This window comes from Centruroides sculpturatus, unplaced genomic scaffold (genome assembly GCF_000671375.1).
Source record: "Centruroides sculpturatus isolate CEXI.00-Female unplaced genomic scaffold, Cexi_2.0 scaffold324, whole genome shotgun sequence".
In the NCBI taxonomy this organism is placed as follows: domain Eukaryota; kingdom Metazoa; phylum Arthropoda; class Arachnida; order Scorpiones; family Buthidae; genus Centruroides; species Centruroides sculpturatus.
Genome location: NW_019384466.1, coordinates 568091 through 586031, shown reverse-complemented (window position 1 = coordinate 586031; position 17941 = coordinate 568091). Strand labels below are relative to the sequence as shown.

General features: G+C 28.2%; 1 protein-coding gene across 3 annotated transcripts in view; it reads right to left on the bottom strand.

Moving 5' to 3' along the window:
- The window catches only part of LOC111621046 (protein CREBRF homolog), a 109040-nt gene that overhangs the window by 28513 nt on the left and 62586 nt on the right, over positions 1–17941 (bottom strand). Inside the window, exon 2 of one of the 3 annotated variants that reach the window (XM_023363099.1) lies at positions 9486–9631. In XM_023363099.1, the coding sequence (XP_023218867.1) occupies positions 9486–9510 (25 nt within the window). In that variant the 5' untranslated portion in view covers positions 9511–9631. The remainder of the gene's footprint in view (positions 1–9485; positions 9632–17941) is intronic. The other 2 variants (XM_023363096.1, XM_023363098.1) reach the window with 2 other exon arrangements.

Here is a 17941-nt window from a genome sequence, read left to right as displayed (position 1 = left end):
CTTTACTCCTGACAATACACAAGAACAATTGAAATGACCCAGATAAAATACTTTTGTTTTTAAACACCAGAGGATGAGCATCCAGTATAAAAATGCAAACACATGGTTCATAAGAATTATTGCAAAAATGCAAAGTATCCTTCGCTCACGCATATAGGACAACCTAGGTTTTTGAAGCAATCAAAAATGAATAAAAACCTCGTCTTATATGCGAGTAAATATGGTATATTCTATTCAAAGGCAAAGTTTTCAACAAATCATTGCTTTTGAAAGTGAGACAAGTCCATTGGCACACACCAAAACTATGATTTTTTTCACCTAACATGGATAATCATAATTGCATATTAAATTTACATGAAATAAACTATGAAAAATATAAAATAAGTCCTTTACTGCTTATGAATATTTTTAAACCCATTATAAATATCTAGCAATAATGTAAAATGGACTTGCCTCACTTTCAAAATGAATGGCTCATATATGTATATAATGAATCTATAAATATGAAGGTGGTTCAGAAAAGTTTCAGGATCTATATTTCACTTGTAATATGTTTGACACACATAATCAAATATATAGATGATTATGTATATTAAAAGATATTGCAACTTCACAAATACAGTTTTTCAACACAGTCATCAAAAATATTAAAATGCTTGTCAATGTGTATATTATATTTATCTATTTTGTCAGCATAAAATTCTGGTCTTTCAGAATTTAATCATGAAATGATTATACATTTAATGTTTTCATTTGATTAAAATGATATCTGTTTAAATTAAGACAACTAAGAACCTCTCACCAAAAATGCTGCATTAATGCTCTGAGTTCAGTGTTGTGTGCATATAGGTATTGTTATAAAATAAAGATGACACACTGGCTAAAGAGATTAGACATTTCATCTCTTAAGTATTTCACATTCAAAAAATTAAATTCTATGTTTTTATTCCATTCTATTTAGAATTTTGATGTTCTACAAATAAACTGAAGAATTATATAATGAAACATACCTTCTGATTTCCAGCAGTATTTTATTTAGTAATGTATTTCATTATATAAAATTGTTTTGCATTCTAGTGTAACTTGAGATTTGTTGGAAAATACTAAACTAGAGCAAGAGTGAATGCAAACTACGTATGAACTAGCAACACCCTGCATAAGACAGCTCGAAGTGGTGGGGGAACTGTTGTTCAGTCGCACGGCAAGTTATCAATGAGTGAAGAAGTGTACATATAGTCTTAGATTAAATTATATATAAATGGTTTGCTGTGTATTAGTTAATATGACGATTTTTAGTCTCTGTAATCCAAAAATATTCTTGGTAGACAAATCTCACAGCAAGTGTATATATAGTCTTAGATTAAATTATATATAAATGGTTTGCTGTGTATTAGTTAATATGACGATTTTTAGTCTCTGTAATCCAAAAATATTCAACTCGAAACTCAGCTGCTACGTAACGAGTTGCAGCTGAGTTTCGAGTTGGAAGGCACGTGATTCCGAATGGAATGCAAAATACGATTTTTGAAATTTCGTTCCAAAGACAGCTGACATTCTAACGGATCGTTGAAAATGGAACATAGCCTGATGAAGGATCTAGTGGGATCCGAAAACGTTTGCGTAAGCAATTGAACATATTTCACGCTGGTTATAGGTTTGTAGAAAGTTTATTATCGTATTCTTCCGGTGTGTATGGTTTGTTTATTTAACTGTGGAAAAATAGGCCATAAGGCTATAGAATGCTGGCACAGAAACAAGCGTAAACAACATAGAGTTATAACTACAAGCCTAACAACAGAAAAACAGGAGTCATATAATACTAATATTATGGCAAATGAAGGGAAAGAAAACCCTTTAAATGGTGTCTAGACTTAGGTGCTTCATCACACATGTGCAATGATAAAGCAAGATTTTCTAATGTGGAAATATCCCTCATAAGTGAATATTTCATCATGTTTTTTGATGATTATTCTAGATGGTGATATATCTCATTAAAAACAAAAGCGAAGCTCTCGAGAAATTCAAAATATACTTATCCTTTGTAGAAAATAAAACAGGAAGAAAGATAAAGGTAATAAGAAGTGACAACAAAACCGAGTATAAATCGAATGATTCAGCTAGATGGCGGGTTGTCACGGAGGGAGAAATGGAATCCCTGAGAAAACATGAGGTATAGAACTTAACTGATCCACCGTGGACATATAACTAGTGAAGAGATCACTAAGTAAAGATAGAGTCTCTTCAAGAGGGGGATTGTTTGAAAATACTAAATTAGAGCAAGAGTGAATATCACAAACTATGTATGAACTAGCAACATCCTGCGTAAGACAGCTTGAGGAGGGAGAAAAAAACCATTGTTCAGTCACGCACCAAGTTATCGATGAGTGAAGACGTGTATACATAGTCTTAGATTAGAATATAAAGTTTAATTAAAAGATAAAGGACTGTCTCATCATTGTTCTAACAAGATTATTTAGCTTGAAGAAGCAATTAAATAATAATCTTGTCACGTCCAAAAATACAGTGGAACCCCGGTTAACGAAAGTCCTGGTTAACGACCAAATCGGTTAACGAACTTTTATTTTGCAAAAAATTTGTCTCGGATAATGAACAAAATTCGGATAACGAACGTATTTTGTGCCAAATTTTAGTTGGTGTTAGGCATGCGCGAGTTAAGCATTGCTTTTCCGAGTGTTTGTGCTATGCTTCTTTTTTCAGTTTTGTGATTTATATATTTAATCAATATGGCATCCAAGAAAGAAAAAAGTCATAGTGGCATTAGAAAACGACAACGCAATATAAACGACAATGCGCTATCGCATTTGAGAAAAATTTTGATAAAAAATGTAAGACAATCAACTTTAGATCAATTTCTTGTTCCTTACGGAAAGAGTTTGTTTGTTAAGTTATGGCAACGCAATACTTGGGCGATCTGCCTAGGGGAATGCCTTCTAGGAGGTGTTTTTAAGGGCCCTATTTAGGCGTTACAGACGTGGAGAAAACCCGGAAAACTCCACATGGCCAGCCCATCTGAGCGAGGTGCAAACCCACAAACAAACTCCCCGTGTTCAAGGTACGAAGACCACTTAGCCACTGGTGGGTTTTTTCACCGAAAGAGACTTCGACTCGATGAATCTTCCAATGAAGTGCTACCCGTTATTTTTTGGAGGGGATTCCCCTTCTAAGCATTAAGGTTCGTATATCTCCACTTTTCTGCCAACAACTACAACAAACGAAGGTATGTACAGTGCAAGTTTATTAAACAAAGTTTACATGTTTGTTGCTGTAATGATACATACTACGTTTTCTTACATTTTCATCAAAGAAAATTACTGTATATTACAAATAAAATCGCAAAATTTCGGAGACTAGAACGGATTAATTGCATTTGCATTAATTTCTATGGGAAAAATTGCTTCAGTTAACGAACAATTCAGTTAACGAACGGAGTCGCGGAACGGATTAAGTTCGTTAACCGGGCTTCCACTGTATTAGTATTGAATAATGTAAAATATGCTGGATTTAAAAGGTTTATTTTCAGTTTGTTAATACTTAAGTATTTCAGTATATCATATTATCTTTCAGCTGTAATATCATGTCAAAGTTTTAAACATTCCATCAATACAAAGATGTTTGAAAAGATGTCTTCTGTTAGAAAAGTGCTGGTCACATCATTTTTAACTTCTTTCTTATTAATGATATATGGTGTATTTTCATGTGCTGTCTATGAATGTTTACTATTTCTTTGAAATAATGAACCAATATTTCATCAGTTGTCACAATTCACTGAAAAAACTTTCTTTCTGTTGGATTAAATATTCAATTCTAGCAACCAAAAATATTATTTAATGTTTATTTAGTTTTGCCTGTTTTTAGGCCATCTTTAACTTACAAAAATCTATTGTATATATATTTAAAAAACAACAACAAATTCAAAATACAATCAATTTGTACTTGCAGGGAACATTAATATAAAGAATAATTAAAAAAANTATTTTGAATTTGTTGTTGTTTTTTAAATATATATACAATAGATTTTTGTAAGTTAAAGATGGCCTAAAAACAGGCAAAACTAAATAAACATTAATAAACAATAATTATTATAATTATTATTATTATTAGCAGGAAAAATTATTATTATTATTGTGTAAACTAAAAAAAGTTGATAACAGTTTTTTTCTGTTGAACTAAGAACTTCTGACACCATTTGGCAACATGTTGATATGACATCATACTTTTGTTGTGTGTCAATGATTGGTTAGTGTTTACATTGGCATAGCCAGAGTTTTGTTATGGGGGCTTAGTAGAGGCCAGCCTGACACAAAATTGAATTATTTCAAATTATTGTTCATTAAAATGAAATTTCCATAGGAATCGACAATAACTTAACACACATATAATATGAAACTTCCTTTCATTATATGTTCTAACATTAATATCAAACTCTAGCAATGCCTTAACCCGTAGAGATTAAACTGTACACAAAGATTACAGATACACTTTTCACATTGTGCACAGAAAGCCATACCCCCCTTTTTTTTTCTCTTTAGGGGTCAGAATTTCTCAACTTTTCTATCACTTCACATTGTGAGGATATAAGGAATTATCGCGGATCCATTCGAGCAATTATTTGAAGTTAAGTCCGATATTCAAAGATTAATCGCAGGTCGTATATTGGCTATGCCTGATCTAGACTTTCAGTGGGTACCCAATTAAATTAGCTTCAACTTTTTATTTCTTTTTGCAAATCGGCTCAACACTTTTTGGCTGTAATTTTCTGGGAAGAAGCACCAGGTTAACTGGAACGGCCCGTGCCCACCCATGCCTCTTCCTGGCTATGCCCATGAGTGTTTATCTGTTGCCAAAATTTTTCTCATCCACAAAGAATAAATAGTTGCTCAAACCTTTGTATGACCAACTTTGTAATCTAGTTACCATATAAAAGTTCAATATCCCCATTCCTCATGTACTATAGATATCCTATGTACAACATGACACTTCTACAACAGTTTGAAAATTAGGTATATCCCCATACAATACGGTTTCCAGTTTTGCCCTAATATGGTTCAAAAATTTGGAAAAAATCCTCTGTATAAAATTTCACAACTTTATTTGATTTTTTTAAATTCAAGTAAGCATATGTGTTATTCTCAAGAAACAAATTTAGAAAGTGGCAAAATCTATGAAACAAGTGTGCTTCATCTAATGAATATTTTTGTGATTAAACTAAATGTTTTGAATTAAAACTTTTGATGCATTTTGTAACTTAATTATTTGTTTAATCAAGGAAATAAATAGAAAGTTAGATTTTTGTTTTTATAAACAGTATTCCACTTGTAAATATCAATATAATACTTTTAATTATAAAGTTTCTAAACTTTTCAAAAGGAGCTATATTAATAAGCATAAGAAGGCTTCCTGTTAGGAAAACTTCTTACTTATGCTACATTAGCATTAAATTATTATGCAGCTTCCATTTAGATCAATCACTAATTATATGATTATGACAACTTTCAACATTGTTATAACAACAAAGAACATTTTAATGAGAATTATGAAATATAAAAAAAAATCAATTTGAACACATTTTCAAATGTCATGAAAATTTTAATATGTATAAGATGCAAATTTTTCATTCATTAATGCAAATTTTTAAAAATACTTAATGTTAAAAATAGATAAAGTTGTTTGATTTAAGAGACCATATTAAACTTTGTATAGTGTCAGGGGTTAGAAAATTATTTGGAGCAATCTTGTTTATGAGTAAAGAATCTAACAGAATCTAAGCATTTCAATTTCCTTATTAGAAAATATTTCGGGGAAAAACGTTATAAAACATTTAACACTTACTTAACGAAAATATTGACTTTAAAACACTCGCAATAAATGAAAAAAGTTTTTTACAAATTAAAATATAAGAATTTTATAAACTTTTACAAAATATCTAATCATTTATCGAAAATGTGGTATATATTCTATAATGTTTATATACCTATAATATTTGTTAAGATCGACAATAAAAAAGAAACACCAAAGTTTATTAAAAATAAATCGTAAAAATTATATATTATTCATTTTAATTAAAGTATTAGCTCTTGAAAATCAATAATTAAAATATCGATCTACAGAAAGTCTTTCTGAAAATACAGTATGTCTATTTCCAAGGACTTAGCAAAATTAAAATAAAGACTCGTAGCAACAAAGTTCATAATGACTCAGCATATACAATCAGAATCATGTGATGTGTAAAGGAGAGAACACACTCATTTAAAGTCAGCTGACTTCGAAGGTCACGAATCAGTTAGTGTAGTCACCTCTCGCCCATTTCCAGGAAACCCCACAAAATGCTTTTTTTAATTTTTTGACGCCCGTTGTTATATAAAAGGAATGAAGTTATTGCCCCTTTGATCTTAAATAATATCTTAGGAGTGTCTTCTATTAAGGTTGACCAACTTATTATTTCAAGGTCACCTCTCGTAATTTGATTTTTTTCCAGTAGCAAGTGCATTCCTATTTCAATACCGCTACCCTAAGATCTTTAAACAAGTTTACGATTTAATTTACTTTTAAAGTAATTATTTGATTTTTTTGTTTTTATATCTTTTAGTTTATTAAATAGATTTTCGTGTTATATGTTAATAAAATAAGTTTTTACAGTGACGGCAGAAAATTCTTTTAAGCACTTAAATTTATAAAGAATTTACACAAGAAGCTCCCTATTAAATTTGAAAGTTTTATTTTTTAATTTTTTTTTAAAAGTTTAAATACAATGCATACAATTACGAATAATCTGCAAATTTAAATATTGCAACTGACTGTAAATATGATAACTGAGATTGTAAACGTACGGCCTCCAGAAAAAAGGAAAAAAAAAACCCGATTTTTCGAAATGCAAAAATTCTTTAACAAATGAGAAAACTTTAAGATTTATATTTTTCATTACAGACTTTTAAAAATAGTGTTATAGAGATTAGAATGCCAAAAATTTCCATTTCGAATGGCTACGTGGTAGTCTAGTTCTATTTTCATCCTGACAAATCTTGATAGTTCAGCAACCTCAGTCAAACTATATAGCTCTTAGTTACCATATGACAACCGCTGTACAATCTGATACAGAGTCCAATAACATCTGCAATACTGCCATTTCGACATTATAATGTAACAATGACAAAAATAAAATTTATTGTATAGCTAACAAAGAAACTCAAGACTACACAAATTCGCGAAATTTAAAAATAATATAAAACTGGAATAAATGACAAAGAATTATTTATTTTGTTAAATGTTTTATTAAGAAATTTTTCTTTAGAAAATGAAACTATATAAATGAAGTTATTAAATAAGTAAACAGCATCCAAAATCAGCTACTTAGTTCTTTATGTATAAGCTATTTATTTCACGCAAACATTTTTAAGCATCCAAGGTTAAAACTAAGATTATAAATTTATATTATTTCTCTAAACATTTTAAAAGCAGAAATTACAGATCTTATATTTTAATATATTCTCTTTCTCCAAAGTTTTCACAGTATATATAAAACTAATCAGTTATGTTTATAATAAGAACTTGTCCGAAAATAACTTTTAAGCAGAGAAACTATCGTCCTAAATTCTCTTTTTTCACACTTTCGTTAGAATTAAGAGAAAATTAATTTCATAAATTCGGGATTTAATAATGATTTATGAATGTTTTCTAAAAGATTACAAATTCAATAATAAAGAATATGTTAAAATATTGTATAAGAGAGAATCGTGTAGAAAATTATTTAAGAATTAAATATTTTTCCTTAAACTTAAAAAAATTATTTCATTTTAGATGTCGATATTTTCTATGGTAAAAAAAAATTGACTTGAAATTATATAGAATAAATACAGATCTCTATGTTTTCAGAAAATATTCAAGCGTATGCCCGGAAGTCAATAGCAATTTTTAAAACGACGCCATCGATAAAGTAATCTAAAATTTCAGAGTAAACATACTTTGGCACATTTTCAACACAATCTCAGTTCTAGAGTACAGAGTCCGAACTTAACGACTTTACAGGAAGTAAAATCTATATCCAAAACGAATTTTAAAGAAATTCGTCCAAAAATATTTGAACTACAGGAAACAAAGGGAAAACTCTTGGACGCAAAATTGTACACATGCGATATATTTTAAGTTTAAAATTTTCCTTTGTTTAAACGAAAATATCATAAATATTATTTAATTCAGATGGAATGGAACAAACATTTAATGTTGTCAACATCGCTTTATTGCTTCCCGGATACACGGCAATACTTAAATATCCTGTCTAAAGTGTTACTGAGATGTAATGAGCGGATTCGCTTTCTATTATGTGCGAAGAGACAGCATTAGATCTCTTCTCTAATACATATAAGAATATGTAATTAAATAATATATTTTATCACTTATATAAAACGATAAAACAACCTATTAAAAGATTCAGCAGAATAAATATACATACATAATGCAACAAAAAAAAATTCTAGCTGTAAAAATTTATTAATTCGTTTCAATATAACTTAAATACAGTATAATTAATTAATACTTATTTACAATTAATTTATTATTATATAAGCATAATAATAAATATTGCTACAGCTAATATTTATCTTTTCTATTATTTATTTCATGAATACTAAATATTATACATACTTAAAATATTTTAAATTAATTTGTAAATACAGTATTGCAAAATTTTTACTAATTATTTTATTTTTGTATTTTCGTTTTAACATTAATGTATGCATAATACGTAAAACTTCTATTTGATTTAATAGTGTGTAAATAAATAAAAATTCGAGCATACCTCGATTTAATGATATTCTTTATATTTACTAAATTATATCGAGAAAATATCTCCATCTTAGAAGGTCGACCAGTCACTTGACAAAACGTCACGCATTCTAAAATGACGTCAATAGCGTGTTTTTCACTCATCAATTTATGTCATTAACATCATAATAATCTTTTATAAAATTCAATATACATGCTAAAATCATATATGAGGTTTTAAAAACTTGTTTTTTCACACTTCAGATATCAAGCATTATAACAGTACTTAATGAATTTAATTCTGTTCTTTGAAAATTATAAATGCAAAAATATTTTAGTTGCTAAGTGCAGTAGTAATTTGTATTTTTCCTATTAATGGAATTTCAAAGAATATTTTGTTCTCGGAGACGTTAACGTATCTAAGAAGTCTCTCTGGCAGACGCAAATCTTAGCTTGAAAAACAGAGAACGGAAACAGCTGTGACGTGACGTCATCAGAAGCTGGCCTACTTCCAATATATTTTGTATATTAGAAAGATTAATACATCTTAAAATTCTTTAAAATATATTTCGATATTTCTACATCTGTTTTAATATCAAAATGTCATGGAAAGAAATATATATATATATATATTTGAAATATATTTTTCTTAGATTTTATTATAATTTAAAGTATTAAAGAAATTTATTAGTAATATTTCTACTTACCTTGATTTCCTCCCATCTCCACCATTCTCTGACTGGTGGGTTCTTTCAATTCTGAATAAGTCTCCAATTCTTCGTCAAATATAGATGAGTCGACTACTTCTAAGCTCTTTCACAACCTTGTAAAAGAGATTCCCTAGTAAATAAACCTGATTTCACTTTATTGAGTAATAAGCTGTTATAGAATTTTTAATGAATAATCACCAATTATACATAACAGTACATATTATTTTATAGTGAATGTATTGTAGATAGGAATGTATAAAAATTTAAAACGACTACAATAGACAATAGACTTAAAACATTGTATCAACTAATTATAATTTTTTTTCGCTTATTTTGAATTTTCTTCGTGCTAAATTAACTAAAAATTGCTAAATAATTTTATAATTTATTAGTTCAATAGTTGAAACTGTTTAAAATTAATATTTAAAGTTATTGATATAAATAACCTTTTATCATTTTTGAATTTGAACAGGATTTTTTCTAATAATTTCAACTTATCATTTAATAAAAATTTTTCATCTGATTAAAGATTTAATATTTATAAATGTGTTATCAAATTATAATAAATATTCTTGAATATTGTTTCACCAATAAAACAAACTGCAGTTTAAAAAGAATAGTTTATAACATAAATTCATAGCAAAAGTTATTTTAAATTAAACTTGGCTTCATAAAAGCTTTACGCTATATTAATTTTTAAAAATAAAGTTACTACATACTTGGAGATTAAAATGCGAATATTTAATCTACAAGTTTAAAGTTATTGAATGGTATTAAAATTATAATATCATATTATATTTTTCTAATATAAACTGTAACAACTTTTTATAAAATTGTTTATTTATCAAATAATTTTTTTATAAAATTAAATCTATAAATCCTAATAACCAGTAAAATGTTTATTTATTTAATTTAAACAACGCTACAATGTATCTATTTTCATTTTTTTAATGTAACTAAAAGATTTAGATTTGTTATTATTTATTATTTTGTGAGTTATGATTATAAACGATTTTCTTTTAATAATATATTATTTCACTAGTAGGAAAAAGTATCCGTTACGATTAACTTTTGAAATATAAAATTTAAATCTGGTTAATAAACCAATTAAAATTGATAAACATATTTACATTTAGTGTACTGAAATTATATAAACTTAATAAAGTAATATTTTGAAAGAATATTACTCTATTTCTATACGGAAAAATGAAATTTAATATTAAATTTTTACTTTAACAAATGATTAAAACTAAAGTATTAAACTGAAAGTTTTAAAAATATACGCTGATAACATATAAAAATTGAAATATAGGCCTATCTAATAGTATTATTCTATTTTCACTGACATTTTCAAATTTAATATTTCAATATAAAGAAAAGATATTGAAAAATGGAAGGAACTTTGAAAACATAAAAAAGCTTTGTATCTTGTTACTGAAAAGGAATCAAGTAGGCGACTACAATACAAAAACCGGACTATGCACCCACGTTATATACTTTATATAACTTCTAACGTAGTTAGAGATAAATTTACCGCATTAATATAATTTACCTAATAAATGTTTTGTAGCCTGTATCTTTAGTTTAAATTACGTTTTATATTTAAATTAAGCATAAATAATCTACATTTATTCAACAGACGTCTGTTTGATTTATTCTAAAACAGTATTTATCAACCTGTTGTCTGCGACTGATGTCCCCTGTTGATGCGACTGAAGTCCCCTCAGGCAAAGTTAAATTAATAAAAAATTAAAACGTATTCAATTATGATTCAGTTGTGATAGTTTGCTTCCAATTTAATTGATTACGTTTCCATATTGTTACGTAATCAAAACATGCTTTTAGATTTATCGATATAAATGGCACAGTATGTCCCAAATGTTGGTCATGGGCTTTTAAAAATTAGGCCTAAATAACTTAGTGGTCCGTAGATTTTTTCAGACATTTTACTGGTCCTTTGGGCTTAAACAGGTTGAAAAACGCTGTTTTAAAATTCCAAACAACGAAAAATACAACACTTACTACTTTCCCGGCAGTTATATATATAAAACAAAAAGAAAGTATGGCAATCAGTCAAAAAATGACTCCCTCCTCAAGATTTTTGCATTTTTGGACTTAGGACCTTAAAATGTTGAAATGAAAAAAATTCGGGTGACAACATTCATACATTCGTATGTGTGGGGGAGGATACGATTTTGTCCACCCTCTTTGAAGCTTAATAACTCCTGTGCTTTTTGTCGAAAATTTCTGAAATTTTTTAGGAAGTTTGTTTATTAGGGGCACTGATGATATTAAATTTTGATGATTAAAGGCCAACGGGGTGGGGAGATAAAGGAGGTCCTGTGTATCTCTAGTAGGGTCAGATTTATTGACGATTTTTCTTATTATTAGCATTTACATTGTTTTATAAAGCACGTCCCTACCCTCAAAATTAAGATTTTTGTCATTTTATAATAGTTAAAAAATATAAAAAGTTTTTATATTATTTAACTATTAGTATGATAACAGATGACTCCACCAAATGTTGCCGGGAAAGTTAAACAATTCGTTACTGGAGTTTTTTGTATATCATGTTAATCATTACAATTAATATGACATACAAAATAAGTGTTGTGATATTTCAGTGATAGTATCTATTTTTTCTAAGAAATTCCAATGTAATAAAATGTTTATTTTTCTAAAAAAGTAAGACATTACAATCACAATACATGTTTTTATTTATTTACAATATTTAAACGTTTCACTTATTTTCTAGGCACATCGTTTGCCACTTTTTTAGTCATAAGATCGAAAAACATTGCTTTTTACATTTCCGGATGATAATGATAGATTAAATAATGAAAGCTATTGACGGTATAACAGTGGCGTGCCGTCATCGGAAGCTTCCCTTGTATTTTCTAAAAAATAAATACATATTAATTTTAAATATATGAAAATAATCGCACAATATTTTATTATAACCGCATTATGTATCTTATTACAAATTTCTATACTACACGTGAAAATAAAGATATGATTGCTATTGTATATTCGAATATTAGTGGAGGAGTGGATGCGCTGTATCCTCAGCATCCAAAACGCCAGATTCGCGCACGCGCTTTACAGAGCACCAACCTCACCCGGTTTAGCTAGTGGAAAACTAGGGCCTTGGGTGTATGCTTCACGTATACCGCATCCAATTCTATCCAGGACCGGTTCTGGGCTGTAAACCGCCTGCCTGCTAGATATTTGGCCGCCCTCTCCCGATTACGTGAATCACGAGTAGATTTATAACTTACCAGTAAATTCCTATCGGTTGGGTTATGTTTTTATGATAGTTCTATATAGTTGACAGGAGTTAAAAAACATCCATTAAAATATTTGATATATTTATTCTGCTTTTATTCCGCTCCCCCATCTTATATTACTTACGGATTTCAATGTTAAACCAGTGATATTACGATTTCGTATGTCCCATCTCTAAGAGAATGTAGAAAAAACGTGTACAATTCTTGTACAATGTTAAAAAATTAACTGTTATTTTGGTAGCATCATTTACAACTAAATTTAATGAATGACGGAGATGCACGAGGTACAGAAAAAGCTCTAGAATTTATTTTCCTTACATTTACGATTTATGTATCCGTTTGTCGTAAAAATCTGTCTTTCCACTTTTTTCCCAAGACGACAAATATTCGAGTACAAAGTAACCTGTTTCGACTTATTTCTACTTAAGTAGTAGTTAAATAATTAAGAGATTGGGGAATTGGGGACAAACAAAACCCTGGTGAGAACCGAAATTTTACTTAAACAAAAGCTTAACCGAACCAATCTCTAGCTGAGTACAGTGGAGACCGATTTCTTCGTATTATTAATGTAATAAAGACAGAAATTTTTCCAGTTCGACGAGAGTGACCGAAAAGTTGTAAATTTTGAAATTTCTGGGACACTTGGTCCTAAAACGAATTAGTTAGAAAACAAATGACGGACAATCTATTGAGTTTAACATATTTAGATTTTTACAGCTATGCTGAGAAACGTTTAAAATCTACAACAGCCCTGTCGCGTCCTTTGGGATATACTAGTGATGCGACAAAAGAGGCATTTGACATTAACCGGTATCGGCACCCTGGGGATTTGGCAGCCCGCGTGCATGCACGCACCTCACACCTAGCAGGATCGTCTCTGATTCCACTCGTAGGGAGCTATATGACTAAGTGGTTAAGATTTAAAAAAGTAAAAAAGATTTTATGTTATTTTTATGTACGTTTCTTTACAAAGCTATATTTAATTATAGTTTTCTTTAAAAGTATATTCATACAATTGAAGAATATTTTGTACCAGGTATGTACAGTATATCCACCACACATTTTATTTCACCAAGTAAGTTTTTATAATTTTATTTTTAATTTTAGCTCTTATATTATAGCTAGCGATTTAGAATATAGTTGCGTTATTGAAAATTTATTTTAAAAAAGTTTTGGCTCAAGATCATATAATGAAAAAGAAAACATTATTAAAAGAGAAGGGCCAATGCCCAAGTTAAATATAAACACTTCAATAAAAAATTTGTTCGACATTTTCACGATAAAATGGCTCTGTAAATGCATAAAAATGCAAAAATTGTTTTGTTGGCTTGCCTACTATTTTCAAATGAAATTAGTGTGTGGAATAAGAATGGCTTTGACAATTTAGCTGGCAAAAGACACGAAAAATCGTCGATTCTTTCGTATTTGAAGCAATTTGGAAATCGAAGCGGAATAGAATTTAACATTAGTAAATAATATAAAATAAATATTGAAAATTATAACGAGATAGTTACGGCTAATAGATATATTTAAATTAATAGATGTTATATGTTTTTATCAAAGCAAGAATCGGCATTTAGAGGGCATAGGGAATCTATTGAATCTAATAACAGAGTTAATTATATTGAACTTTATTAATAACTATTTATTAATTACGTCAGATAAATAATCTATTAAAAATACATTTAAAGAATTAACTGATCGCCCCTGGAAGTCGGCCTCTTACAGAAACACAGCTTCCCTATCATCAAATGTCACGGCACGCCACTGCGGTATAATAACGTTGTTATCATCTCTTGCGAGTTTGTACGTTTGTATAGTTAGCCTAGTGGTATTTCTGTTGAACACTGTTTTAAAAATCTTCATTGATGAAATTTATATATATATATATATAATAAAAAAATCTTTCTGTAAATAAAATCATACACAGTATATTCATTCATTATTGATTTGAAGCAGAAAGTAGCATATCAAGCATTTGGAGGATCCCAAGAGCAACTTAGTTTTAAGTCTTCTTTATTCTAAATACTAAATAGACCTAATGCTATCAAATCAGTTTATTATTTAATGAAAAAATATATACTAATCAGTCAATCATTTCCTTAAAAATAAATCTCTAAATGTCTAGATGAAAATGATATCTGTGCCTGAGGTTTCCAGAATATATCTCTTTTCAAAGCTACTAACGTTTGGATTTTGCCCCTGTGTGAAGATCCTCCACTGGAAGTATTGGATTACAAGAATTCTTAAGGTATACAGAAGTTGCATAATCAAAGATGTATAAGCCATATTTGTTAAAAATAATAAACAAAAAGTACAATTTAAATTGAATGTCTATTTACTGGATAAATGTTATTCTAATATGACTGGCTGGATGTTAATATAAAAACAACAGAAAATGAATTAATTTATAAATTCATGTAAACTAAGTTATATGGCCTTGCTGATACCTATAGTTTCAATTTTCTCAAAAAAAACCATATTTGCATTAAAAAAAGGCTAATAACAGATTTTTTAAAGAGTGACATATAAATCAAAATTGTTATAAATTTAATATTTATATTTTTCATATAAAATACATCAAATGACAAGGCAAACTGATTTAAGGCATCTATATAATTTGTCAATGCAAATTGTATTGTTTAGTTTTTGCAAAATTCATGGTAACCAACATAGAATACAGTATTTCTAGATAATAAGACTTATTTCCAGCATTTAAAAAATTAATACATATACCTACACTTTATAAAAGTTTGCTTGTTAATCAAATAAAAATATTTTAACTGAACAACTAATTTGGAGACTAATCTCAAAAAAAGTTCTATTGCTAATCTTATTAGGTATCCAAAATCAGTATCTGCTATAAAACATTTCAATTACAACAGTTTTAGAAAACTTCTTTTTTTGTATATTGATAGACCAATTCTTTTAAGTAATTTAATGCTATTTTTATACTTTATAATATAACATTAAAAATATTACATATATCTAAAAAATAAATATCTTAACATTTCAATTATTTATAACTCTAAATATTGATGTTTTTATTATTATTTTTTAACTGAAAATGTTGACTATCATGCAGACAATTTGGTTAAATATTAATCTAAATAAAATAAAAAATTACAATAACTTAATTTTCATATAATACAGATAGAAAATAGTTCATTAATTAAAATAAAGCAAAAGGAAAATAATTCAATGATAACCTTGAATGCAAGAGTTTCTTTTTGTTAAAAAAAATATCTCTAACTTCTACATTTTAAAATATTTACATATTAAAAAACTTAAAGTTTAAAGTGTATAAATATATCCCTCCATTATTTGAAATTAGTAAGACTATTAAGTTATAAAATCATAATGTTTCATTAATTAAATAATAATAATCTAATTATTTACCAATTAAAAAGTACTAAATAAAAAAATGAAATCGGTTTAGTTAATAAACAATATAGAAAATTAACATCATTTTTATTAACTATTCTCACATGATAATAATATAAATTAAAAATATAATTAAATAAAAATATTCTATTGAAAACTTTTTTACAGTAGTTAAATATGAAAACCCATCTCAAATTTAAAGAACAAAATTTCATTGAAAATGGTAAATTTAAAAATTATTCAATGTTATAAATATCCAACAATTAGATACACATTGTTTATTTACATACAAAAAAAAGTTAAAACTAATGTGTCAACAAACTGCCAATCTGGCAGCAGAGTTTGTTAAAATATTTTCTTCTTATTCAACAGTGTTAAATCAAATTTTACAGTGAAAATGTTTATATATTGATATTGTAGATATGGAATTGATGCATAACATAAATTACAAATCATGAATATTTGTATTTGTCAATTATTAACAGAAATTGTTATTTATGGAAAATACCTGTGATCACAGAAATATATGGCATTGCATTTAATTAAACTAACTAAAAAATAATAAATATTAGATAACAGTTATATATAGTATAGGCTAATATATATTTGATTATTATACACAAAACATTTAATTATTAAAATAAAATATTAATATTAATAACTTTTATTAACATTTACATTTATATTTTTGGCTATTTAAATAAGTTTTTTATTATTACAGTAGAATCCCGAAAACTCGTCCTAATGTGGATCAAAGGGTGGCCGAGTTTATGAAAATGCCGTGTTATCGGGAATGGGGTTAAAAAAGAATAAGTATGAGTGTTTCCTCAGAAAATACTGTACTCTACTTGTATGTATTGTTTGCTTGAGAATACAACAGAGAATAAACTGCCCAAATACCCTTAAACAAAGGAAAAGTACTGTACGTACTATACTTTATGAAGGCACAGAGCCTTTACTACATGAAAATGAAAATTAATGAATACACAGTGTGCAGTAATTTACCTGATAAGATAGACCTCAGAAAAATACTTTGAGGCATAAAGCTGTCTATAATGAAAATTAACTAACTGACTTTGCAAAAACTGACTACATTTTCTTAAAAGAAATGCATAATGTCCTGTTGTCTTCCACAATGCACTCTACGTTTTGCTGCTTCATCACGAAGACGACGAAGGAACAGTAAGTCCGTTACTGATGCACTTTGTTCAAAATACTGAAGGGCGGTTTCGACAGCCTTTAGTCCCTCACTATGTGATATTTTAGGAGCTTGTATGGTGGAGTCCTCAACGTCAACGTCTTCATCATATTCCGGCATTTTTTCATTAACTGTGACAGCAGCAATAATTTCTGCATCAGACATAATGTCTTGCTCGGTATCGCTCTGGAACCACTGTTCGACGTCATTTTCATCGGCTTCCGCACATCCAGAACTCTTTTCAGGAAGTCGAATAAGTTTACATTTTCTGCATCATCATGTTCAACGAACTCATTTCCCTCATGATCAAAAAGTTTTCGCCAGGAACGAACTAGTGTTTGATCATCATTGTTTACAGAAAGAAGGGAGGATAACAGCTTGTGCTGAGGTATCAGGACTGCCGGGTTATTGAGTGCTGAGTTTCGGGACTCTACTGTATTACTTATTCAATATAATGACTGTCTACAAATTATTAATAACACTACAAAAATCAAAGATATTTCTAAATATATACTGTATATATATTACAAAAAATTTAGCCTTTCCAATATAACTTTTTTAGTTATAATAGTTAGATATATATA